Source organism: Marmota flaviventris, chromosome 18 (assembly GCF_047511675.1).
Source record: "Marmota flaviventris isolate mMarFla1 chromosome 18, mMarFla1.hap1, whole genome shotgun sequence".
Classification (NCBI taxonomy): domain Eukaryota; kingdom Metazoa; phylum Chordata; class Mammalia; order Rodentia; family Sciuridae; genus Marmota; species Marmota flaviventris.
Genome location: NC_092515.1, coordinates 51892981 through 51919935, shown reverse-complemented (window position 1 = coordinate 51919935; position 26955 = coordinate 51892981). Strand labels below are relative to the sequence as shown.

Below are 26955 nucleotides of genomic sequence, written 5' to 3'. Positions count from 1 at the left end.
CCAGGTTCTCTGTCCCTCTGAACTGCGCTTGCCATTAGTCCATCAGACTGTCCTGTTGGCTTCATACTTCTCTGTTGAACAGGGTATTCTTTTATTATCACTTTCTACATATAATTTGTTCTTCCCTTCTCTTTATTCTGTATAGTTAAATCAGAACACCCCAAGATTTGCCATAAAAATAAAAGTGTTCTCGTGATAGCTCTAAGTGCTTATCTGTAGAAATTATTCTACTCCTAGTTAGAAAAAGCCATGTGAAGAATCCTGTTTAATATACATCAATTTGAGAAAAATCACAGCTAAAGATGTTTCAAAGAACCTTACTCATAAACTGTCCAAAGAAAGTTAAGTTTGTTATCTTCACTGTGGGCTTGGTTTAAGAACCCCTTTGTGTGTGCTTCCAAGTTGTGAGTCTGGGTTAACTCTGAACTCTGTAAATGTTAAGTATTTGCTTTCAGTATTTTATTGGGCTTTATAACCATCCTCATGTGAAATTATGGACTAGTCTTCTTTGTTGAAGTCCTAGGACAGTGTGACTCCACAGCATAGAGATATGTACATTTACTAACTCAGTTCCGTGTGCCTATCATTGTGAAGGAAAACAGAACCTAGGAGCCTGGCCTCTACAGGGAGAGGATGTGTGCTCCACCAGCAAGCTGTTAGAGATGAGCTCTGGGTGCACATGGAGGATCACCATGTCTACATGTTGAGAGGCCCAGGTTTCTGGTAATAGCAGAACATCCCTCACCTGTCACTCAGCATCTGGTCAGTGCAGTGAGAGAAGTCACCAGTAGTGTCCAGGGACTGTTGGACTCAGCAGGCTCATCTGTTCAGGAAACCTTTTGCTCTTTTTTGTGCTTAGGAGAATGGCCTTGTTTTTCTTTTGTCTCCTGAACAGATTGCCAATCTTTGTGCTGAAGAAGCAGCAGCCCAGGAGCAAACAGGTCAAGTGGAAGAGTGTCTCAAGGTCAACCTGCTCAAGATCAAAACAGAAATGTGTAAAAAGGTAACCATCATCACCTTTTTTTCTCTGCCTTTGCTTCCCCTCCACCCTTCTTTGAATCAGAATCTTGCTGTGTTTCCCAGGCTGACCTCAAACTCCTGGGCTCAAGCAGTCCTCCTGCCTCAGCCTCCCCAGTAGCTGAGACTACAGACACTCTACTGAGCCTGGCTTTGCTCCCCTTTTTCTCTTCTTTTAATGTTATGGTCTGTACTCCTTAGTAACAAAATCGGAACTCTAAGCCTTCCTTCACTGCATTCTATGCGTTTCGTAAAACTTTAAACCTGGTCCTTGACCATTATCTCCTTTAACTTTAATATATTCTTTCACATACACTAATTATTTGTAAATATGCCTCATCTTGCAGCTAGACCATTGGTTTTTTTTAATGTATTTTTTTAGATTTTGATGGACCTTTATTTTATTTATTTGTTTATATGCAATGCTGAGAATCGAACCCAGTGTGTCACACATGCTAGGTAAGTGTTTCACCACTGAGCCACAACTCCAGCCCACTAGACTATTATTTAAAGGCACCCTGAACAAAACAAATGTTAGTACCATTTTATCATTTCACACTCATGACAATCAATGAAACAAAGTATCTAGTTCATTTAAGAAATGTCACCTTATTAGCAGGGTGCAGTGGTACACTTCGGTAATCCCAGCAATGCAGGTGGATGGCAAGTGCAAGGCCAGCTTGAACAACTTATCAAGACCCTGTCTCAAAATATACTAGAAAGGCTGGAATTGTGGCTTAGTGGTAGAACACTTGCCTAGCATGTGTGAGGCACTGGGTTCAGTTATTAGTGTTGCATATAAATAACTGAATAAAATACAGGTCCATTAATATCTAAAAAAATTTTTTTTTTAATAAATACAATAGAAAGGGTAGGGAGGGGCTGGGGATGTGGCTCAAGCAGTAGCGCGCTTGCTTGGCATGCGTGTGGCCCAGGTTCGATCCTCAGCACCACATACAAACAAAGATGTTGTGTCTGCCGAAAACTAAAAATAAATATTAAAAAAATTCTCTCTCTTAAAAAAAAGAAAAAGAAAGGGTAGGGAATGTAGCTCAGTGGTAGAGCATTAGCCTAGCCTGTGCAAGCATTGGGTTCAATTCCCTATACCAAAAAATACTAACCATCAAATTATGCCTTCTAAGCATACATTATCTTGCAACACGGAAAATGCAAGTTAGCAGACTAGACCATTTAACAAGAGCATGTCTCAGTTTCACAAAAGGGCTACAGATGCTTTCAGGGATAAAGCATTTGTCTAACAAGCCCAAGACCCTGGGTCCAATCCCTGGTACTGCCCAGAAAAGGGCAAAGGAATTAATGTGTTTGACCTTTAAAAAAAAATTAATCTTGTTTAAAAGAAACTTTTATTGATGTCATTCTTGAGTCATTAAGAATGTTGTTTACAAATTTTTTCATCTGCCTAAAATGTTTGATTCCACGTGTTCTAAAAAATGGTAGGAGCTGGTTAAAAACTTAACTTTTGGGCTGGGGATGTGGCTCAAGCGGTAGCACACTCGCCTGGCATGCGTGCGGCCTGGGTTCGATCCTCAGCACCACATACAAAGAAAGATGTTGTGTCCGCCGAAAACTAAAAAATAAAAATTCAAAATTCAAAAAAAAAATGATCTCGTATAACTTTGGGCAGGATTATTTAGTTTTGTGTTATTGTCTTATAGAACTGCATTCTTCCCATTGAGAACAAACTAAATTTTATTAAGAAAACATTTCTAGGGGCTGGGGTTGTGGCTCAGCGGTAGAGCACTCGCCTAGCATGTGTGCGAGGCCCTGGGTTCGACCCTCAGCACACATAAAAATAAATAAATAAAATAAAAAGGTATTGTGTCCAATTACAATTGAAAAATATAAAAAAAGAAAGAAAGAAAGAAAACATTTCCAAAGTTGGGATGTAGCTCAGTGGTAGAGCATTTGCTTAGCATGTGCATGGCCCTGAGTTCAATCCCCAGCACCACAAAGGAAGGCATTTCTGGCCCATCTTTCCTCCTGTCTATAATTTCATCATGCATAAATGGAGCATCTGTAGAGTTGATATTAGTTCTAATAAAGTGTTTACATTGCTGTTGCTCAGGATAGTAATGAATTCAAATAATTCCTCTTGCAGTAAAAGTAATATTCTGTCCATTCTTTTTTCCTTTTGGGGATGATAGAGGTAAAAGTGGAATATTTTGTAAACAAATTGACCCATATTTGGGAATTTTTATATAGCCTATTACTCTTATTTTTACATTTCATGGTTTTTTTCCTGATTTCCCAAAGTTAACAGAATAATTATATAACACCAATAAAAACACTACCATTTAGGTACTTTAAAATTATATAGCCAGGAGCTGGGGTTGTGGCTCAGTGGTAGAGTGCTCGCCTAGCACGTGTGAGGTCCTGGGTTCAATCCTCAGCACCACATATAAATAAATAAGTAAAATAAAGTTTAAAAAAATATGTATATAGACAGGCACGGTGGCACATACCTATAATCCCAGCTACTCTGTAGCTAAAGTAGAAAGATTATAAGTTCAAGGCCAGCCTGGGCAACTGAGACCCTGTCTCAAAATGAAAAATAAAAAAGTCTAGGGATGTAATTCAGTGATAGGTGACTTGCCTAGCATGCACTAGGCCCCAGGTTCAATCCCCAGTACTACAAAAATGCTGAGGATAATGATGATATCGATGATGACAACAATGATAATGGTAATGATGATACTGTAGTATACCAGAATGCCAAGAACCCATATCTAATTTTCCAAGCATGTGTAGTTCCCAGCTTTCCATAGCATATATTGAATCTCTCAGAGGTGGTTAGTGAATTATATTGGATGCCATGAATTTGCATTCTGCACATCATTGCCACATTGCCACCTATCCCATGTTTATAGACAACAAGTCTAATGCATTTTCTTTATAAAAGTTCTCTCCGTAATGCCCTTCCCTTTCCAGGAAGTGTTAAACATGCTGAAGGAAAGCAAGGCAGACATCTTTGTGGACCCAGTTCTTCACACAGCATGTGCCCTGGACATTAAACACCACTGTGCAGCCATCACCCCTGGCCGTGGGCGTCGTAAGTCACTGAATTCACTTTGGCCCTTTCTGAACTCACTTGGGAGAAGCAAAGGCTCAATCTCAGCCGTCAGTTGCTCCTACTCTGTTCTGTGGCTGCAGCCTAACCATAGACAATATCCCTCAGGAACAAGGTTGATGCCTTTGTGGCATAATGAATTTAGGAATAATCCTGAAGATTTGAGCTGACCTAACCATGGGCAGAGCTAAAGATTTGGTGAAAGGGGTGTTGAGTAATTTATCACAGAAGCAAAAGTTAAGCCATCATCATGGTCCTCTTCCCCTTCTCTTACCCAAACAAGGCTTCCCCAAGGGCCACTGTGGGCACAGTAGGCAGGTTCTGTGTAAGGCTGGAACCTGGGCAGGTGTATGTTTGTTTCTAAACCAGGAATACCCAGTAAAAATTGGAGTGATCTTAAGAGAGATTCTGGACAGCCACCCTGCAAGTTACATCCCATCCTCGCCATGCTGGATCTTGGGTCAAGTTTCCTAGAATGGATTTGACTTTATTAAACCTGAAGATCTAAATTCTCTGATGGTTGGATATCCATCCCCTGGCTTTATAGAAATGTTTCTGTTCTGTGTAATTGCAGACTTTTCTTACCTGTTTTCTCTCACAGAAATGTCCTGCCTAATGGAGGCCCTAGAGGATAAGCGGGTGAGATTACAGCCTGAGTGCAAAAAGCGCCTCAATGACCGGATTGAAATGTGGAGTTATGCTGCAAAGGTAAAGACCTAGTGGAGTTCCAGAGTGACCATCTCTTCTGTCCATTTCCAGACACTCTGAGGTATTTCCCTGGTGGTCTTGTCCTTGCTGGAAGACTAGCAGTAGGTATATTTGAGTGAGCCTTTAAAACTTCTTGACTGCTCATGAACCCAAAGCCATCTTATTCCTTTGGAAGAAAGTATTATGTGAGACCAGGGCTCAGCTGGCCTGGAACACAGAAGGATTAGATGAAGAGAGGCTTTGGGATGAATAGGGTACCCCAGTAGGGGGATCTGGAAGAGAAGAGCTCCCTCCAGAAGTACAGCTCAGTAAGAAGAGTAAAAGTGTTTCTCACATATATGTTGCTTTATAATTTACAAAATGTTTTGATGGCTGTTACTTCATATGAACGTCAGATTCCAACGAGGTAAGTAGAATGATTATTTTATCACTTTATGGTGGAGGATACTGACTTCAGAGATTATGACTTGTCCAAACTGCCTCAGGTTTCTCAATCCATGCTTTTATATTGACCCACACTGGAGTAAACTTTCCTAGTGACCTTAGGTTGAGACAGTGACCACAGGATCTCCTCTCCTTCTTGACCAGTGTCCCTTGGTCACCCATCTGCTTAAAGGTCAAGGTTGAATAAGCTGGATGCAGTGGTACACCCCTGTAGTCCAGATGCTCAGAAGCCTGAGGCAGCAGGATCCCTTGAGCCCAGGAATTTGAAGCCAGCCTGGGCTATGTAGTAGGACCCTGGTCTCAAAAAAAAGGTCAAGGGTAACATGGCAGGAGTGAACCCGCAAAGAAAGCCTGCATACCTAGTCGGAAGGGAAATGCCCAGGTGGGATCATGTTTGTCACAGCAGTCTATCTTCCTTTCATTCCTCCCAAGGGAAAAAAGTCATTGTGAAGCCCTCAGTTAGAGCACCCACCATTCCATCCATTCTTCCCTCACTAGCTTCTGCTCCTTTGAGCTACTTCACATTGCCTCAGAGTGACTCACTGCATGTTTAGCAAATGTGGGTGCTCACATCTCATAAATCCCATGCCTCCCTGCTCTGTTCTGTGTACACGAGGTGAACATAGGAGCAGCACAGAGCGCCAGGTTGAGACTCAGAGAACATCTACATGTACACACGGAGAACCTTCTGGTCCTGATTGTGTTGTAGCAGGCTATCATAGAGTGCATTGGTGAAAACAGTGGAAATGGAGGGTGAATAGTAGTGAAGCCAGGTGCACACCTGTAATCCCTTGACTCTGGAGGCTGAGGCAGGAGGATCGCAAGTCTGAGGCCAGCCTTGGCAACTTAATGAGACCCTGTCTCAAAAGGGCTGGGGCTGTAGCTCAGTGGTAGAGTGCCCCTGGGTTCAATCCTTAGTACTAAAAAAGGGTGCACATGACTGGTGCTTGGTGAATACATGATGTCATCGTGTTATTGTATCTTGTTTTTGATGTGGGCGATGCTTGTTTTCTAATGGTGAGTAAAGTCAATATAGAGAAATAGCATATAACAAAATCTCAAGTTTTGTCTTTGTTTTCAAAAAGGGAGCAACATAATGAAGAGTAGAAATCAAAATATATAGGAATCCATAGCTTTGTGCAAGTCACATCTAACCCTGAGCCGCTGGGTTTTCATTTGTAATATAGGAGCTATGAGATTTGCTGGTAAAATACACAGAGCTCTTGCCCAGACTGACATGGACGAGTCCACAGTGCAAGAGGCTGGCTGTTAATGTACCAGCAGTGGAGGTCACTATGGAGAAATTGAGAGTGATCTCCTCTCTTTGTAACTTTATGTGTCTGAATTTTGTGCAGTGGACATATGTAGTTCTATGATAAGGGAAAAAAGTTCTATCTATGTGTTGATTTTTCTCTCCTTCCCTAAAAGAAAAGACATAAATTAAACTAGGAATTGTGGGAGCAAGTTAGACTTAGCACCATAGCCATCCAGCTCTGCCTCTAGGGTCACGTTCTTATCTCCTTCCAGGTGGCCCCAGCAGACGGCTTCTCTGATCTCGCCATGCAAGTGATGACCTCCCCATCGAAGAACTACATCCTCTCTGTAATCAGTGGGAGCATCTGTATATTGTTCCTGATTGGCCTGATGTGTGGACGGATCACCAAGCGAGTGACACGAGAGCTCAAGGACAGGTAGAGCCTCCTTGACCACCAAAGGAACTACCTGCCCAGTGCCCAGTCTGTACAGCCTCCTGTATAGTGTACCCTCACCTCGCCCTTCTAAGAGGTGGCACCATCACCCACGATAGAGCAGCAGCAGGTGCCCACTGCATTGTCCCGTCCAGACCTGGCTACGTCCACGGTATTCTCCTCCGCCGCTGTCTGCAGCATCAGCAACTGGCCGCTTTGGTGGTTGCCATTGTTGGCATACTTGGGTTTGCCTGCCTGTAGACATATCTCTGTACCAACAGGACTACCGACACTTCCAGAACCGACTCACCTGACCTGCAACTCAAAACACTTTTTTTTAAAAAACCACCAAAAAAAGGGGGGGGGGAGAAATTTTTAAAGAAAGAAAAAAATGTACATAGTAACACATGTCCTCCTCCAGTTTTGACTTGGGCCACAGGGTTATTTCTTCCCTGTAACTGTGTCAGACAAAGGCAGGACTAGGAGGGGATGCATACCCCAGCACGCCATCCCTGAGAGTCTGGCTCATCTCCCAGAAGCACCTTTGGGCTGGATCAGGGCAAAGACTTCACCAGGGACTGGAAAACCACTAACCAGCCTCTGTGGGGCCTGTGGTTTCTGTTGAAGCAGTGATACCTTCCAGCTCCCGCCCAAAATGAACTGCAACTAGTCAAGTCCCACAGCTAGGGTGTTTCTGTGATCTCCTCACCCGGTGCAGTCAGCCATGAGCCTTGGGGAGGGCAGCCTGGCTCTTCTGGGTCAGAGGTCCGTGAAGCAGGACAGTCCACTGATCTGCACTGGGAGGCTGGATTCTGAGTCTACACAGCAGGACCCCATCATCTTTCTTCTCCAGGATGGTGTGGACTATCACGTCTATGTTGGCCCTGCCGAGGGTACGGTCACTTCAGAAGTTCTCTTCTTCTCCAGGAGACAGTGACTGAGGAGAGGGGTATACTGGGGTAGGCAGCAGAGCAGGAAGGAAGAACAGAGATCTGACTCACTTGGCTTTATTTTTCAGGCTGCAATACAGGTCAGAGACAATGACCTATAAAGATTTAGCAAGGCCTCAGGATGTGACTGACCATCCAGCCTGACCTTTCTGCACGCTCCAGGTGAATTTCCCAGACAAGCTCCTCCGTGCCTCTGCGTGAAGGGGTGTGGAAAGTGATTACATTAAAAGATGGAGATTTTCTCCGTTCTTTTTTCTGTCCATTTGCTGTGTGTTCCCGCTATAGTAGGCACTGGCTAAATGTGGTCTTTTGGTGATTCATCAGCTTTCTGAAGCTTTATGGGAACAACACTGCTGGCTGTTCTCCCTTGTTGCTCCAGCGTGGAGATGCAGGTGTGGGGCAGAGGAGGAGGAGCCCAGGCGTCGAGGTTCGGCCAGGCTCTCCTTTGATTGAGCTTGGGGCCTGGCGTCACTGTGGCTGTGTAGGAGGGCAGCATGTACAGTAGGAGATATATTTATATAATATATATTTTATTAACCTGTTAGACGTCCACAAAGTATTATAAATCACGTGCCTAAAACTGTCCACATAGACCGAGGCCCCCTGGCATTGCCCTTCCTCTTCCTGCCTCTCCTTCACACTGTTGAGTGCCGCGGTACCTGAGTGACATTGTCTTCCCTGGAGTGTGTTCAGTGCAAGCCGTGTCAGTTGTGGATCAGTCGATCCAGATTACTCCTTGTCTAACTGACTGACATAACATTGGAATACTGTGGTTTTTATCCTTTTTTTTTTTCCCCTGTTTGCTGTCTTTCCTGGAGGGAATGGGTTCCAGAAGTTGCTGTAAGTTCCCTGCTTAGAGTAATACAAATCTTCAGGGAGGCTGCTGAGCTGCTTTGTCCAGTCCCTCAGTCCGCCTCTTAGGGTCTTCTGATTCTCAGCAGCTCTCCTGGGAGTCTTCAGTCTCGTGATTCTTGCGACACCTACAATGTAAGCAGCTGCCACCCCTACATGCTGCCAACAAAGCTGAGTTGGTCAGAGGGTCCCTCCCTCTCTAGGAACTGGGGCTTGATATCCAGAACTGGGACCATCCCATGGGAACGCAGGTCTCCAGTGCACGTCAGCGTGGTTTGCAGGACAGGGATTAGTATTCACCATTAGACTGGGGTGGGGAGTATCATTCCCATACCTGCAGCTTCCTTCCCAATATATGGAAAACATCCTTGTGGTTCTAGTGCATCTCAATATTCTTTGTGAACTGACAGAAAATCCCATTAATTGTCTGCAGCAGATTTGGAGGTCTGATGAGTTTGGTTCTTTAAATGTTTGTTATTTTTAGAACTGTTCAGAATAAGGCCAGGCATGGTGGTAAATACCCATAATCCCATCTACTAGAAGGCTGAGGTGGGAGGATCACAAGTTCAGGGGGCTAGCTGGAGCAGCTTATCAAGACCCCATCTCGAAAATGGAAAGGGCTGCAGTGTAGCTCAGTGATGGAGCACTTACCTAGCCTGTTTGAGTCCCTGAGTTCAATCCCCAGTAGTGTTAAAAAAGAGAGAGAGAAAGAGTAACTCTGCTGGTGTCTTCGGCTGCTTGTTTCAAGGGAGTCTTCACCATCCTCCTTGGAGTGGTTTTCTGTGCCTGGCTCTTGAGAGTCCCATACCTAGTCTTGAGCAAGTTTTTCTAAGCCCAGGGAACCCAATGCCATCTGCATTGGCAGCCTACTCACCCACTCTGCACTTCATTTGGCCTAACAGCAAGTTGTAAGACACCCCGGGGTGCATCATGGGTATGAATCAGGTAGTTGAAGCTAGTCAAGAAGAGGAACCCAGGCCCGACTACAGGAGCCGGCAATGAACTCTGGCCTTTCTCTCTTCTGATATAGAGCCCACAAACAAGCATGTAAAAAGCAGAATGTTTGGGACAAGGCTTCAGGAGCTTGACAAATTACAGCAGCCAGGTCTCACCAGCATCTCACTCTTGGACACAGTGTTCCAGTCCTCTTGAGTCTCCAGGACCCAGGTTCCTGGGCTAGAGGCACTGTGGTCGGAAGGTCAGAGATCTGGACAGAATGCCAAACAAGATCTGCACCTTCTAAGACTTTCTCCCACAGAAGGAGAGTTCCATGCCTGGGATACTTCTTTATCTTGGTGTGTCCCTGGACTTTTCTGCTGTTGCTGCTGTCCCAAGGCTGGTCTGCTGGCAGGGAGCACTGACAGGGGAGCCATACCAAAGGCTTGGATGCCCTCTGGGGAAAGCCCTCATTCCCTACACTCCCAGGAGACCCTCTGGTTCCCTGCTCTAGCCCCAGTTCTGTGGATCCAGTTGATTTGTCTGAGCCAGTGCTAGTGTGTCCTTAGAAGCTAGGGGACTCGAGGGCTGTGGAGGAGCTAGTGTTTATGAGCTGGTGCTGCTGGGAACTCGCTGCAGCACTCTGGTGGTCTCATCTCTCCTGTGTGGCCCAGCAGGCTGGAGGACATGGGGAAGAGACTGCTTTCCTAGGAGATGTGGCAGAAAGAGATTAAAATTCCATGTCTTCCTGCTTCCTGGGGTCAACTGATAGAAGAATCCAACGGCAAGGATGCTGACATTTATATTTTATTAGATTGGTAAGGAAATTATGTGGCTAATGTCCCTCAACCTTCACAAGAGAATATTCACTCTTGTACGTCATTGTGACTTCTGGAACTATCCCCATCCTCTCCACCTTCAGGATAATAATACCACTTCTGTCCAAACGATCTCCCTAGTATGAGTCATGGGGGCACTTCCTGGGTCTCCTTTGCTAGCTGGTCTTAAGTCCCTCCGAGATAAGACCTTCCCCTGCCCCATCACAAAACAAGCCTTCTCCACATGTGATGGATCTCAGTATCTCAGTAAGAGGATGAGAAAAGCTAGCTGGATTGAAGCCCTCAGAAGTCATCCATTCCAGCCTGGCACCAATACTCCAAATTGTGATCATAGAATCAAAAGAAGAATGTGGCTTTTTAATTTTGTGTATTTTGAAATGTTAACTTATACTTTAGCTTCTTAGGAGTTTTACAAAACTCAACTCCATGCCCTTTGATTGCTCACTATTTGAGCACACCGAAGTAATTTTACAATGTACAGCGCCCTAGTGTCCTTAGTTCTGTTGGGGATTCACATTACTTCTCTCCTGTCACCTCTCCATCTCTTGGCTTTGATTCCCAACGGGACTTGGACAGGATCTTTTGCCTGGCCTTCCCCCTCTCCATTTGTGTTTGATTTGCCATCCATAACTACACTCCCCCTTTGTCCCTCCACCAGAGAGGACCAGGCTACCTGTAAGGGCAGTCAAGTTTGAAGATGAGTCCCCCTTCCTACCCAGACCTCATACAACATGTGAATCTTAAACCCAGACTGCACTTCAGGCTCACATTCTTCCCAAGCCATCCAGTGAGTCTGATGTGGGGACCTAGGGACTGTTTTGTTACCTGGAGCACAAAGATGGATCAGTCAGCAGATTGGTGGTAATGAGGTCCTGATGGGGATCTCCTCTTCCCTCTTCTCCCCTGCAACCCAGGGGACACTAGGCCCTGCACAGTGGAGAGATCTTCCCAACAAGGAAGTGGTGTGGACAGTGCCTGTGTTGTGTTTGCCTTCCCCGCAGCGTAGAGCTGACATCTGGACCTCCCTCTGCCGGGCAACAGGTGGTTGGAACAGGTGCCCAGATCACACTAGTGCACCGGGCAGCAAGCTTCCCAAGTGGCTGCCTCCAGCTCAAAGCCCCCAGCTCAGTCCTGGCAGGACAGGCTGCACGGCAGTCCTGTGTGAAATCTTAGGCCTCTTGACCTTTTTTTTTTTTTTTTTCTCTCGAAAGAAAAGTACAATTAACAAGCCTCTTTTGTAAATGGGTTTCCTTTCTATGTATAGAATCCCGGCAGTTCCTTGTTTTTACATGTTCATGCTGTGTAATTTTGAGATGTTACTGAGATTCTGAACATAGTGTGCATTTTTTTCTGTACAGATGAAACGGGAGAATTTAATAAAGAGTTTGCAGGTTTGTACTTGTTAAATCTTCTCTGTGGTGACTGGGAGAAATCTCCAAGTGTTCAGAGGTGTCGGCAATGACTGAATTGCCAGTGAGGTCCTCAGGTCACAGCTGAGGGCCCACCAGAGTAGGACTGCAAGATGTTCGAAGAGAAGGGACCTCTGTTCCTGTTCTCTCTATGCCAGGACAGGGCTGAGGAGTCACATCTGGAGTTTTCAGGATGATGAGTGCAAAATTACCCATTCCCATGATGTGATTAAGGCCTTGTCCTGGGGCACAGCCCTGGAACCTCTCCTTGAGGTGCTTCACATAGATGGCTGGTCCTGCAAGTGGTGCCTGCGCTCAGCTCTGCCACTGACTGCCCCTTCTGCTCAGTCCTGTCCCTACCCAAAGCCCCGCCCTGTGTCCTTGGCCTTCCCTGGATGCCCTTCCTGAGCATTTCCTTCTATTCCACTCTCAGCAAAGCTGATTTGCATCTGGGTGTTAAAAGTTAAAAGCTTAGGGATCCCTCTCTTGGGCCCACCTTCCCCTTTAGAAGCATTGCTTTCTCTCTATTACTCTGATAAATCCTGTTACTTTGCTGGGGGGCAGGGCGGTGGAGGGGGCTTAATGGCACACACTTGTAATCCCAGGGACTCTGGAGGATCTCCAGTTCAAAGCCAGCCTCAGCAATTTAGCAAAATCCTGTCTCAAAAAGGGCTGAGGATGTCACTCAGTGGTTAGCACACTTGGGTTCAATCCCTAGTAACATCAAAAAGGAAAAAAATTGCTGGGGATTTAGCTCAGTTGGTAGAGTGCTTGCCTCACATGCACAAAGCCCTGTGTTCAATCCCCAGCATTAAAAAAAAAAAAAAAGTTACTAGCTTAAGGAATGCGCCTGGTGGCAGGAAGTTTTGAAGTAGTTATGTCCATATGGTGATTCAAGATTCAATTGGTGGGCTATGCAGGGAGAGAAGAAGTGTTGACCTGGGACCTGGGCTCCTCAGAACTCCTCCCACCCATATAGGCAGCTGTCACTTAGGAGTTGGTGGGTCAGGGCATGAAGTTGAGGCCAGGGGAAGGTGAAGCATTGAAGAGTAGAGAATGAGATTTTGGGAACTTCTGAGTCCTAGCTACAAACACTCTTGTCTAGGGCCTTGGGCAGCCATCAGCTGATGTGTGGAGTCTGGTCACAGAGGCCCTGAGTGGCTTTGAGAGGCTTTCCTGCTTCAGTGGAACTTAGGAAGTGGCTGAATCCAGGCTTGGAGCTCCAGGATGCATTTGGCATTTGTCCTCAAAGGGAGTTACAATTTAAAAGGGCTTTAGCCAAAAGCCTGGTGGGGACTTAGGCCATGTGACTCTCACTTGATGAGGGGGTGGGGCCTCTTCCAGCTGCCAGTGTCCAAAAACTTCACCTCTGACCAACTGGACACCTTTGCACTTGAATGACCAAAGGGAGACCCCAGCCACCTATCAGGGTCCAGGGGCCGTGGGGTCTGGGTCCTGAGACTCCTTGGACTGTCCTCCCCAAGTACTACTGCCCTGGTCTGGATCCCACCTCCCTTGCCCAACACAGCACAGCACAGCCATGTTTGCTCAGAGACTCTATTTGTGGAGAAACTTGGGCAACCGGGAGGAGGAAAGAGGGAGCAGAGGAGTAAGGAGGGGCGGGGACTAGGAGGAAGCTGGCTGAATGCTGGTGGAGGCTGGAGCGCAGGCAGCCTCCGTGAGGTCTTGCAGGTCGCTGGGGCTTGGTGCTTCATCCTCCAGGGCCCTGGCAGGACTGTGCCCCCTGCCTTCCTGAGGCCTGGAATCCCCAGCGTCTGCTGGAGCCTCCTGGGTGGGAGACACCTGCAGGTGGCCCAGGCAGCAGCGATTCCTCCAGAGAGCCACCAGGATCAGGCCATAAAGGGGAGTGGCACCCAGCAGCCCCAGGTAGCAGTAGGTGACGGCAGTCAGCGTGTGCTCCAGCTCTGCTGTGGAGACAGAGGGAGGGGCTGCCAAGCCTCTGAAGTGTGTCCTCACTGTCCCTGCCCTGGTGCCTTCCAGAGAGCTTTCTCTCTGGCTCCTTTCATCCTTGGAAGTGTTTATATTCCTGCCCCCTGTGTTCTTGGGTTCTGCGTCTAAGGAGTGAAAATCCTCTGGGGTGGCACAGGGGGTTGTGACTGTACTGAACACCTCTACTATTTTTTTTCTGTCATTATTCTCTAAACAATTCAGTATAGCAACTATTTGCATAATATTTACATTGTATTTAGTATAAGTAATCTGGAGGTGGTTTCAAGTATACAGAAGTATAGATTATATACGAATGCCACCCCTTTTCTATAAGGGACTTACATGTCTGTGGATGTTGGTATCTGCCGGGGTTTTGTTCTAGAATATCCCACCCCTGCAGATACGTAGGGATGCCTGCATTTCCCTTTTCACAGCTGGAACAGCAAGGCTTCCATTCTGCCAAGTAAAGTGGTCACTTTTTGGCCACTCGGAAGCCTCAGTACTGCGTGTGTGGGGCAGTGGGTGCATCTGAGGCCCAGAGAAGGTGAAGGACTCACCCAGGGGGCCAGGCAGATTGGGCAAGAATCTGGAGGAGCCCAGGTGCTCTTCCCTAGCTGTCTCACTTCAGGGCTCGGCTACAGCTCCCTCTGGCAGGAGGCTTCTCCCCTTCCCCGTCCCTGCCCAGATGCTGTGGTCCTAACAGGACTCTCAGCACATCTTTTCTGCACTGTAACCTTGGCTCAGCGTCTGACTGGGGCTTCCAGACTCCCTCACAGGATGTTTGCCCTGGGAAACACTCAGTCCTCTGCCAACTGAGTGAACGTATTTGACATGGTAGGTGGAAGTCAAAAAGCATGACTTCACCACAGGTCAGCCTCTAGGGGTCCATACCAAGAGGGATGTCTCCACTGCTCTCATGAGTTTCATTCCAGTTCGGGTCCAGCTCTTTGCACCCTGCAACAGAACACACAGCCTTCAAATAACTTGAAATAGGCATTCACCACCAGAGAACAGAGTTCTGGAGGGATAGCAGCTAGTGGCAACTGTCCTCATAGGCAACTGTCCCCAACTTCATTGAAGAGGCCTCAAAGGCCAGGTCCTTTAGGCAGGGCCAAGCAGGACGTGCTTTGTCACACACAGTAGGGCCTGTCTGGTCCGTCTGGTATTTGGGGTCTCTGTGATGTTCCTAAGATGGAGATTCACAAAGGAAGATGGAATACAGCAGGTTTAGGGTGTACGGGGCCTGAGAGGCTGGGGGAGGCAGATGCGCACAGCCCCTGGCCCCCTACTCACCTGGGCCGCCAGGCAAGTACAGTGCGGCCTCGATGGCCCCGCTCTGGTGCAGGCCTTGGCAGCTCACGGTCGTCCCTGCAGCCTCCCGAGGCAGCTGCAGCCAGCTGACCAGGGGTCCCCCAGGCCTCCCTGTGAACTCGTCCTCCTCCCGGTGTTGGCCTCTCAGTACCCAGGAGATCCTCAGAGGGGCTGGGTGCTGTCCTAAGGCCACACACAGTGCGACAGAGGGAGGACCGGAGGCTGGGATGAACAGGCTCAGCACTGGTGGTGGGAGAGCAGGAGCCTGCACCTCCGCTGTGGGGAGTGACAGAGGGTGTCCCCTAACGCCACCAGCCTCCTTCAGACCACGGCCCTGCACGCCCTTCCTTCCTGGGGCCTGGAGAGTCCCTCCTTCCTTTCTGCTTTCCCCAGCCTTCCTCCCAGCTCCCGGCAACTGCCTTCCTTTCCTGGGATCTGCTTGGTCCCCACAGCCAGCCTCCACCCTGTGCAGCAGAATATGAGCTCAGAGCTGGTCTCTGCCACATGCACCTTCCCTCCTGGGCCTCCAGCAACCCTGCTGCAGGGCAGGGGAGGGATGACTACTGCTCTCCAGTCGCCTTTCCCCCCCACCCAGAGGTCGGGGGTTGCGGTGTGTGTCCATCTCCCTCAGCAGCAGTCCACTCTCCGCAGTCCTTCTCACCTTCCCTCCACCCCTGCAGCCAAGGGTCCCCCCAGACGGTTCTGTGGCTTTCTTCCCAAGGCCCCCGCTACCCTACTGTAGCCCTACACACTAGGGGATCCAGGGCTCTGGGACTCACCCTGATAGAACAGACGCGTCCCCTCTCCAAAGAGATACAGGCCTGAGAACCACATGGCACAGTAGTAGATGCCCTCGTCAGCAGGGCTGGCATTGCCCACGGTGAGGCGTGCAGTATTCTGGGCCAGATCCATTTCTGCCAGGAAGCGGGGATTCACACCCAAGCCGTAGGTCGGGGGAGCCCCTTGTCGCTGACTCAGTAGGAAGGTGGGACCATGGCCCTGCAGCTGCTGGTACCAGGACAAGACGTGGGCCGCAATGGGAACGTCCTGCACCACACACAAGATCTGCGGGTTGCCTTGCCCACTCAGCACAGAAGGCTGAGGCTGGGACAGCAAGGGCAGGCGGGCCTCTGTGGCACCTAAGAGGCAAAGGGACAGTCACCCACTGGACACAACTCCAGGATCATGTATTAGGTGCTCAGCTTAGGGTGAGCATGTGGGAAACACCAGAAGATTCAAGGACCACTACAGTTCTGTAAGGAAAAGATAAACCTCAGTAGGAAAATAAGCAAAGGGTCATGAGTAAGCAATAGTCAAGGCAACTGCAGATTCACTCAGGAAATACTGATGCCTGCTTCGCATGTGCCAGACTCTGTTTTTGGCATTTGGGTTATAATAGAGACCAAGAGACGAAAGTTCTGCTACTGGGAAACTTTTTTGTTTTTACTTTTGTTATTAGGAATTGAACTCAGGGGCACTCATCCACTGAGCCACATCCCCAGTAGCCCTTTTGTGTGTGTGTGTGTGTGTGTATTTTATTTAGAGACAGGGTCTCGCTGAGTTGCTTAGAACCTCACTAAGTTGCTGAGACTGGCTTTGCACTTATAATCATCCTGCCTCAGCCTCCCCAGTCACTGGGATTATTGTCAAGGGAACCACACCTGGCTAGAGGACTATTTTTGATAACAAACATATGAGTGGCATTTCTCCATCTACAAACACTTCCTTTGTCCCAGGGATGCCCTGCAAACTGAACCAAAATCTGTGAGAACATCTATCAGTTGTGCTCTTCACTGTGGTGCGAAACAGTGCACCTCTTGTCTAACAGGTATATTCAAGAAGAAGCAACCTAGCTGAATGGGAAGAACACAGGCTTCAAAGCTAGAGGTCTGGAGTTTGAACTGTGTCACAGATTGCTGTGCGATGTTGGGAGATTCTAAGATGAAGATCTTAGAGCCTCTGTTTCCCATTAGTTGGAGGGGAAAAATAGCACATATTAATATATAGCAGATTTATAATAATATCAGTAATTATTATGAAGAGTAAATGAAAAAAATGAATATGGGCCCAGCACAGTGGCACATACCTGTAATCCCAGCTACTTGGGAGACTGAGGTAGGAGGATTCAAGTTCCAGGCCAGCCTCAGCAATTCAGCAAGATCCTAAGCAACTTAGCAAGATTCTGTCTGGCGGTGGTGGTGGGGGGGGGGGTGTCGGAAGTGCTGGGGGTATAGCTTAATGGTTAATGGTGCTCTTAGGTTCGATTCCCAGTACCCCCCCCAAAAAAAAAAATGCATGTAAAGTGATTGGTCCAGCACCTGGCACATTGTTGGTACAAATCTTACACATATGTTAAGTCTTGAGCTCTAGGCAGAGATTTAAGAGATATGCCCTAATGAAAAGGAACTTAAAGACTAGTTGAGAAAAACCAAAACATGAAGCAGCAGCAAGCAATGCTAGCCAGTGTGTAATTAGGCACCTGATGACTTGGTACACATAGGATCGTGTGAATATTCTAGGACGCTAATTACAGATTAATCTTGTAAGTTACTAGTAGAGCAGAATCCTCCTTTCGCTCTTTCCTCTTGCTGCTTGACTAGGAGTGACCCATTTCCTCTTGCTGGGCCTTAATTTTCCCATCAGTAAATTGAAAGAGTTAAACACCCAGTGCGCCAGCCCCCAAATTTCACGTTTCTAGTTTTAAAAGATGTAAAGAAATATTGGAGAAGGTAGGATTCGGAAAGGAGATAGATATGGTGAGTCTGTCATTGCTTTTTAGAAAATGAAGAGCCAAGAGATCGAGTGCTGGTTCACAAGACCATGTGCTCCCACCGAAAACACCGGAGAGGTGGGCGGAGTACTTTGTTAGCTGTGTGGTGGGGATTTTCATTGTTATTCTTTTTTTTTTTTAAGAGAGAGAGAGAATTTTTTAATATTTATTTTTTAGTTTTCGGCGGACACAACATCTTCGTTTGTATGTGGTGCTGAGGATCGAACCCAGGGCTGCGCGCATGCCAGGCGAGCACGCTACCGCTTGAGCCACATCCCCAGCCCTCATTGTTATTCTTTTATGTATGCTTTTTGTGTGCTGAAAATAAAATACAAAAAGGAAACTAATGGAGAGAGAGTGGGGGGGGTAAAGCAGAGACGTTGGTGAATATTGTAGAATTTCGTTGAAAGCCTTGGATAGCTAGGCCCAGACTAGAGGTACCTGAGAGGCAGACACAATACAGTCAAAATCTCAGTCCACAGACTTCCAACTAGTACAAGTAGAAGGGCTTAGAGAGTCAGAAAATCACCATCCACCAAGCATAATCCCAGGCAGGAAAACTGGAAGTTCAAGCCAGCCTCAAAAACTTAGAGATGTTCTAAGCAACTCAGTGAGACCCTGTCTCTAAATCAAATATAAAATAGGGCTGGGGATGTGGCTCAGCATTAAGTGCCCCTGAGTTCAATCCCTGGAAGGGAGGGAGGGAGGGAGGAAAAAGAAAATTGCCATTTGACAACAACCACAGTAAATTGTCTCGGCCAGACTCATCAGTGAACAATAAAACTAGTGGGTGAGAGTTCAGGGGTTTTGGTTTTGTTCACTTTCTTGTGTATTGAGCATGGGAATGTTCACGTATTCTCAGGGTGCTTGGGGACAAATTACTCGTTAACTATAAAGAGGGAAAAAATAGTAATTTACACTAGAGAACAACCCGATGGAGGCTGAGATCATCAGCAATGGGACAGAAGGCACCACATGTCCTGCTGCAGTGCGCCCAGGACACAACGTCCTTCCGAGGTACTCTTGTCAGAAATGCAGAGTTGGAATCTAATCAAGAGGAAGCGACAACCCAGAATGAGGCACAGGCTACCTGTCATGCAAGCAGAGGCAAAGGGCTGCTCTGGAGTAGAGACTAAGGAGCCGTGAGAACTGAAAGCAGTGTGGGATTCTAGATTGGGTCCCTGCGCCAGAAAATAAAAAGATTTTTATTTAGCTCTAAATAATATTGGTGAGATTGGGGCTGGGGTTGTGACTCAGCAGTAGAGCACTCGCCTCTCACGTGTGAGAGCCTGGGTTTGATCCTCAGCACCACATAAAAATAAATAAACAAAATAAAGATATTGTGCCCATGTATAACTAAAAAAAATTTTAAAAATAATAATAATATTGGTGAGACAACCAGTATAACTTGAGTAGGATCCATAGTTGTCATCATATTTTATCAAGGTCAATTTTCTGATTTTGATTGTTGTACTGTATTATATAAGGAGATTCCTTATTTTTAGGAAATACCAACGGACAGCTTTAGGGGTAAAGGACATCATGTCTAGCTGGATTTGGTGTCACACACCTGTTATCCCAGCTACTCAGGAGGCTGAGACAAGAGGATCACAAGTTCAAAGCCAGCCTCAGCAATTTAGCAAGGCCCTAAGCAACTTAGTGAAAGAGACCCTATCTCAAAATAAAAAATAAAAGGGACTAGGGGTGTGGCTCAGTGGTTAAGCGCCCTTGGGTTCAATCCCTGGTACCAAAAAAAAAAAAAAAAAAATCAACAAACCGACAGAAAAATGTGTAAAAGACTTGAGCTGATCCTTCACAAAAGAGGAAATCCATAAGATCAATAAACATGACAAAGTGCCCAATCTCAATCGGAAAAGCAAGGAGACAGCAGCATCTGCCCCTGAAAGGCTGAGAATAAAACAGCAGGTAATCTTTCATCTTGGCAAATGCGTGGAGGGACTGAACTCTCCTACATGCTTGTGACCCATTGCTCCATATTCCATATTCCATCACTGGGAGTGAGTGTGTGAAACCACAGATTGGCACTGGGTGGGGATAGGAGTGCAGGAGATCACATGCCTTGTAAAGGATACTCATTTTTTTTAAATTTTTTCTTCTTATTTTATTTTTGAGTTGTAGTTGGACACAATACCTTTATTTTTTTTTTATGTGGTGCTGAGGATCGAACCCAAGGCCTCGCATGTGCTAGGCGAGTGCTCTGCCACTGAGCCACAACCCCAGCCCCAGAATACTCATTTTGATGTCATTTTTCACGCTTTACTATTACAAACAAAAATTGAAGGTTTTACATTTTGGAAAAAAGCAAGCCTCTGTCTCCCACCACATCCGAACACCAAGACCTAGTCTGTGCCTAATAGTCTCGTCTTGACCTTTCTGCAGCACTTAACTCTGACCACTTCCTTCTTTAGTCTCCTGTCCTCACCTCGCTGGGCTAGTCCTGTTCCCTGCATTCCCACAGTCCCAGCAGCCCCGGAAGCCTCTCGGTCCTTGGTATCCCTCACCCTCTTGTGGAAGCCGCCCAGGCTAGTTTTTTGTCTGGGCACGTTCAGTTGCTCTCTGGTCTCATTTCCACAAATTACAGTGAGGAACAAGCCCCTTGCCCCTATTCCCCACTGTGGAGGGAGTATGACATCTCAAAGTGCCCTCTCCACCACCCTCCTCCTCTCCCCACCCACACCTGCCCAGCCCAGGTCTGCCTGTGCTGAGTGGGGCTCAGCCTCCCCTGCTCCACCTCTGCTCCCCATCCCAGCAGACCCTGCTCACTCCAGTGTGGTACCCCTCCTGACACAACCCCCCAACTGTCCTAGGATCCAATGTGATTGATGTCACCTGTTTCTATTATACCTGTGCCCTACCTAGGACAGCATTGTGTAGGTGATCCCACCACCACCTCCTCTGCCTTCCAAAACACAGCCTCTCTGGCTCTGGTTCGAGGGGCTCTTCCTGCCCTTCAGCTTCCCCTTGTCAGTGCCCTCCCACCCTCAGGTCCTGGGTTCTCCACTGGGAGGCAAGTGAGGGACCCACAAGCTCCCACAGTAGGGGATCCCCAGCCCATGGCTTCTGTTCCTGACCCCAGCCTAAGAAGCCCCCAATGGGCTCCTTCACAGGAATTCATCTCTTACCACCCTACCCCCATAAAAAAGGAGAGAGAGAGGATCTCGTCGGGGGGGAGGGAGGACCTCACCTGAGATGAACAGCAGCAAGAGCAGCAGGGCCACTCCAGGCCTGGACGCAGCTCCCCTCAGAAGCCTTGGTTGGATTATCATGTCCATGTCAGCCAAGGACGCAGAGTGCAGCCCTTCTGCGGCCTCAGAATCAAGGCTTGGTGTCTACTTCCTCCCTAGTGTGGAGGGCGGGCGCAGACACAGGTGCAGGGCAGTTGTGGGCCAACATCCGGGGCTGTATCGGAAAGCCCCTGGGTCTGGGGGCCGGAGGGAGTAACACTGGGGTAAAACCCAGAGCATTGCTTCAGGTGCAAAGAAAGAAACACAACTGCAGCCCACTCAGAGGAGGCGATTTATTGGCCCCCCAAACCACCAAGTCCTAGGGCGGTCCTTGGCTGGATCCATGGGCTTTGAGAGTGATGTCAGGAACCCACCTGTCCTGTTCTCTGCTCTGCCATCTGTTTCATTTGACCCTCAGCGGGATCTCTCCAGATGGCGGAGACACCTACCTGGCACCCAGTGGCTGAGCCACCCCAGCTCAAGGAGGATCTCTTTCCTGTTATTTAGAGCTAAGTGCTGACGCTGATGTATCCTGGGTCACCTATTTGCCAAGCCAATCACTGTGGTCAGGAGGCTGACCAGGCACAGATCATCTGGAAGCCAGGGAGGGCAGAGGGGTGTCAGTTGATCTTTGTGGACCTCTGGCAGTTCCCAGTTGAAACCTGGGTTGTACTTGCCAAAGGGAGAGAGAATGGACGAAGGCCAGGCTTCTACTTATCCAAAGGGACAAATATGGGCAGGAGAAGGGAGGACTCCCCCTATCCGAGCTGCAGGAGGGACTGCAGGAGGTACTGGCCCCTCCCTGCCTCTTCAGCCTTGACCTCCACCCCGAGGTCCACCACACATGGCCTCTCCATGTTACTCTCTAGTGGGAACCTTTGCTTCCTATCGGCCTCAAGGAGGCCTCGGCCACCCAAGCCCTGGAACCCCCTTTCCTCCCAGGGCCCAAGACTTTGTGGCTCAATGATAAGAGTTAAAAATAACAATAATAAATAATTTAACCACCTCTTACCTCCCTCTCAGTGTTGAGTGGGCCCAATGACCTTGCGGTAAAGCGCTCAGCACACAGCACCCTAGTGTGGCAAACCCTGGGAGAAGGAGATATTTCCCAAGATGGCCCCCACAATGTACCCCGTCCCCTGGGCTCTGCTTTCTTTTCCATCCTCATATTGGTCATTTCTTTCTATTGAGATATAATTGACACAGTAAGTTGCACATATTTAAAGTATGCAACTAAACGGGCTCAGTGGTATAGTGCTTGCCCAGCATGTACAAGGCCCATTACCTTGAAAAAAAACATGCAATTAGATAAATGTGGACATATGTCTACACCTGTGAAATATCACAGCCAAGATATTGAACATACCCGTCACCCCAACAGTTCTCTGGTTCCTTTTTGCCATCCTTCCCTTCCCTTCCAGCCACCGTCCTATGGACCATCCCTATAGGCTAGTTTGCATTTTCTAGCCTTTTGTAGAAATTGAGTAATACCGGATGTACACTTGTTTATCTTCTTTCATTCCACCTAATAATCTTGAGAGCAGCCCGTGTTGTTGTGGGTGTCTACAGTTAATTCTTCTTTATTGCTGAGTTGCATTTCCCTGTATGGCCACATTACAGTTTCCTTTTCCATTCACCTGCTGATGGACATTTAGGTTGTCTCTATTTTTCTCTAGTTCAGATTACATTTTTCCTGGAAAAATACCTTGGAACTGTGAGGCTGGGTCATGTGGATGTTTAATGTCCAAAGAAACTGCCAAAACGTTTCCCACAGTAGCTGGGTAAGAGAGTTCCCAACAACACTGGTATTGTCAATTTAAAAAAAAAAAAAATTTTTTTTGTAGTTGTAGATGGATAGCTTGCCTGTATTTTATGTTCATGTTTATGTGGTTCTGAGGATCAAACCCAGTGCTCCACACATGCTAGGCAAGTGCTCTGCCACTGAGCCACAACCCCAGCCCTGGTATTGTCACTTTTTAAAACTGTTATTGTTTGAGATATTACACTAGGTGTGTAGTAGGTGGTTTTGTTTTGTATTCCCTAATGACTAATGATGTTGCATATCTTTTCATATGCTGATTTACTGTCCACATATATTCTTTAGTCAAATGTCTGTTCAGTCTTTTACCCATTTTTTATTGAATTTGTTTTCTTATTGAATTTTGAGTTCTTTACATGTTCTCAATTCAAATCCTTTATCAGATACCACAAACCCTTCTTCAATGTAACATTGTCAACCTTATCATCAAGTGGTAGGGGTCTATGCCCCTTCCCTTAAAGCTGGGTAAATCTTCTTTTTTAAAGGTAATTCCAGGGCTGGGTTTGTGGCTCAGTGGTAGAATGCTTGCCTAGCACATGTGAGGCCCTGGGTTTGATCCTCAGCACCACATAAAGATAAATAAATAAATTTTAGTTGTGACTAACTACAACTAAAAAATAAATATTTTTTAAAAAATAAAATAAAGGCAATTCCATTTATCTATTTATTTTCCCTATTTGCATCAGTGCATTATAGTTGTACATAATAGTGGGATTTGTTGTTATATGTTCATATATGCACACGATGTAACAATATAATTTGGCCAATATCATTAAAACTGGGGAATGAATACACACACACACACACACACATACCAGAGATTGAACAGAGGGGTGCTTTACTACTGAGCCACATCCCCAGCCCTTTTTTTAGATCTTATTTAGAGACGGGTGTCACTAAGTTGCTTAGGGCCTTGCTAAGTTGTTGAGGCTGGCTTTGAACTTGCCATCTTCCTGCCTCAGCCTCCTGAGCTGCTGGGATTACAGATGTTCACCCTACGTCTAGCAAACTGGGAAGAACATTATGTCTGTCTCGACTAATGGAATAGGGCAGAAGTGACACTAGTGTCCTCTATGGTTTGGTCATTAAAAAAGCCATGACAATTCCTTCTTAGTTGCCTATAATGTTGTTTTTTGTTTGTTTGTTTGTTTGTTTTTTGTTGTTGTTGTTGTTCTAGGGATTGAGCCCAGCGGAACTTTACCACTGAGCCATATCTCAGCCCTTTTCTTCAATTTTCTATTTTGACACAAGACCTCACTAAGTTGCTGAGGCTGTCCTTGAACTTGTGATTCTCCTGCCTCAGCCTCCTGAGCCTCTGGGATTACAGGTGTGTGCCACCACACCCAGCACAATACTCAGTCTTGAAACGCAGTCACCTTACTATGAAAAAGTCACCTGCCAGGCGTGGTGGAGCGTGCCTAAAATCCCAGAGACTCAGGAGGCTGAGGCAGGGGGATCACAAGTTCAAACTCAGTCTTAGCAACTTTGTGAGACCCTAAGGAACTCAGGGAGACCCTGTCCCTAATAAGATATAAAAAAGGGCTGGGTATGTGTCTCAGAGTTTAAGTGCCCCTGGGTCCAATCCCTGGTACAAAAAAGAAAGAAGAAGAAGTCACCTAGCTGCAGGGAAAGGCCCACGTGGACGCAGCAGCGAGCACTGGCCATGTTTGCAGGAAGGACTGCAAGAGGACTCCAGCCCCGGCTTTAAGCCACTCAGTCTGGTCTCACCGCAGTTTCAAGAACAAGACAAAGGATTATTGTTTTGTCACACTCTGGGAGGTGGCTGTTCTGCTAGACAGTGAGGCTGGAACAGCCCTCAGGCGGTCCCTTCTCCTGACCTGGATCTGTCATCCACCTGTGCCCCATCATTTCCCCTCAATAAACTTGCAGAAGACAGATCAGCTCTTGTTTCCTGGAGCCCTGCCCCAGAACCTTGCTGCCCACTGTCAGCTCTCACCCCCTGCCCTTCCTCATGAGGACCTCTCTCCTCAGGCCCCTGCATTCTCTGGGTCTACTGAATGCTCCCTCTTGCTCTCCCCGCACCCCCGGATACTAGGAATTGAACCCGTGTGCTGGGCAAGGGCTCTCTCACTGAGCTACATCCCCAGCCTACTCCTGCTCTTCTTACCTCTGACCTCTCACCTTCACCCACCTCCACAGGGGACAGTCTACTCTTGGCCTGCCTGGCTCTGAATTCTGTCTCCTCTTATTTTTCTAAACTGTAAAAAGTTGACCAAATTCTTTAACCTCTCTGAGCCTCGGTTTTAGCATCTATAAAATGGAAATGGTAGTGCCTACCTTAGAGGGTTGTTAGAGGCTGAAACGAGGCGATCCTTGTAAGGGACTTAGCAGACCCAATCTGGCACCTGCCACTATGATTTTTAGCTACAGTGTTGTCCTATATCCGTACAGATAGCGAAGTGCCCTCCCTCATTCTCCCATGGGGCATCCTGGGCCCAGCTCCTGATGAAAAGGCATTGGTTGTGTGATGGAGGGGTGCTCATATCTATTGTTCCAGAGATTTACAAACTTGAAATCATCTGGAGGTTTGAATCCTGACTCTTCTCCTTCCAGGTCAGGTATTTCCATCACTCTGTGCCTGTTTCCTGCTCTCAGAACAGAGGTGATGCTGTCCATCAACCAGAGGTGACAGCAGAACTGTTCCTTGGCACCACCTTGACATCAAGCCCTGGTCCTCAGTAGCTATTATCACTAAGAACACTGAAAAGATTTACCCGATGGTGTTACTGGCTTCTCAGGAAGGAGAATGAGGGTAGGGAATAACTTTTAGTGTATATTTTTGGGAGTATTTGAATTTTTGTATTAACTATACTGTTTTAAAGATTTAATTCAAATTTTGATAAAATGATAAATTCAACTTATTTTTTTAATATCTTTATTTTATTTTTATGTGGTGCTAAGGCTCGAACCCAGTGCCTCACCTATGCCAGGTGAGTGCGCTACCACTTGAGCAACATCCCCAGCCCAAATTCAACTTATTAATAAGTTTAAAATTTTAATATGCTGACTTTTACTCTGCACCAGATAAATATCGTTAGTCCATTTTTTACATAAAGAAACTTAATCTCAAAGAGTGTGATAACATGCCTGAGATCAAACAGCCAAGAGCTGGAGCCAGAATGGACCCAAGTCCACTGGCCTCCAGCAGCTATAGGTTTGTCCCTGGGTAAAGCAGTACTTTGGGTTTCAGGCAGCAATAATGGATATGAGTGACTCCCAGAGAGTGGCTGGCCCATGCTCAAGCCTCCTCCGACTTATGGAGATGGGGTAACCCCTCTGGAAGTCTCCCAGTGAAGAGTCTACCACCTCCCTCTACTCATAAATTTGATGCAGGGGGTCCCAACCCATTGGACTGAGCAGGCACCTTTGAAGGTACGAGGGACCTGCTAGTCCCCTGTCCCACCAATTTAGGATTTCAAATAGGCCAGAGTCCCAGTCCTGGAACCTGAGTGGTGGCCACCTTGCAGGGGGGCATTTGGACAGACTGCAGTGCACCATAATCTCCATCTACCCCTTCCCTCAACATGATGACACGGCTTCCAGGCAAGTCCTCAAGTCCCCACTTCTCAGTGCCCCTAATAGACATTCTGAAGAGGCCACTGGTCAATGCTGTTTCCTGACCTTGTCTTTCTTCCACTGGCCCAATAGAAATGCAGCTCAAGTTCAGGAAACAACCATATTTTTGAAAATCACATAGTGCAGGGCTGAGGAGGGCCTGTGTCACGGGCCCTGGCCCATCATTTTGCATCTAGGGAACCTGAGGTCAGGGGTCTGTTGACCAGTAGTGGTGCAGACTCTCCAGGCCTGACTGAGGGTGCCTGATGCCCTTCTTCCCATGGAGCTCGCTGAGCAGAGACAACGGCCACAGGAACACAAGGTGCTAACACTGGTGAACGTTGCTCTGGAGG

At 47.2% G+C, this 26955-nt stretch overlaps 2 protein-coding genes across 5 annotated transcripts in view; one reads left to right on the top strand and one right to left on the bottom strand.

Annotated features, from left to right (window-relative positions):
• Positions 1–11929, top strand: part of Glg1 (golgi glycoprotein 1) — a 118976-nt gene extending 107047 nt beyond the window's left edge. The window contains exons 23-27 of the mRNA XM_027933331.3: positions 896–1003; positions 3967–4087; positions 4707–4813; positions 6785–6948; positions 7964–11929. Of these exons, the coding sequence (XP_027789132.2) occupies positions 896–1003; positions 3967–4087; positions 4707–4813; positions 6785–6948; positions 7964–8039 (576 nt within the window). The 3' untranslated portion in view covers positions 8040–11929. The remainder of the gene's footprint in view (positions 1–895; positions 1004–3966; positions 4088–4706; positions 4814–6784; positions 6949–7963) is intronic.
• A 1458-nt stretch (positions 11930–13387) lies between these two features.
• Positions 13388–21274, bottom strand: LOC114090876 (tyrosine-protein phosphatase non-receptor type substrate 1-like). Of its 4 annotated transcripts, none has more exons than XM_027933188.2 (5): positions 21168–21274; positions 15972–16331; positions 15175–15468; positions 14773–14835; positions 13388–13859 (listed from the first exon to the last, which is right to left on the bottom strand). In XM_027933188.2, exons 1-5 carry the CDS (start codon positions 21253–21255, stop codon positions 13558–13560), a joined length of 1107 nt encoding a protein of 368 aa, XP_027788989.2. In that variant the 5' UTR covers positions 21256–21274; the 3' UTR covers positions 13388–13557. The 4 variants fall into 4 exon arrangements, with proteins under 4 accessions (XP_027788989.2, XP_027788990.2, XP_027788991.2 ...); XM_027933189.2 differs by having other exon boundaries at positions 13388–13856; XM_027933190.2 differs by having other exon boundaries at positions 15175–15375.
• Positions 21275–26955: the final 5681 nt, after the last annotated feature.

Bases quoted from the DNA above. Each gene is read 5' to 3' on its own strand.
- LOC114090876 (XM_027933188.2), bottom strand. From the start codon at position 21,255: ATGGACATGATAATCCAACCAAGGCTTCTGAGGGGAGCTGCGTCCAGG. The intron at 16,332-21,167 runs GTGAGGTCCTCC...TTTGCCTCTTAG, and splicing joins CTTGCTGCTGTTCATCTCAG to GTGCCACAGAGGCCCGCCTG. The intron at 14,836-15,174 runs GTGAGTAGGGGG...GTTCTGTTGCAG, and splicing joins GTACTTGCCTGGCGGCCCAG to GGTGCAAAGAGCTGGACCCG.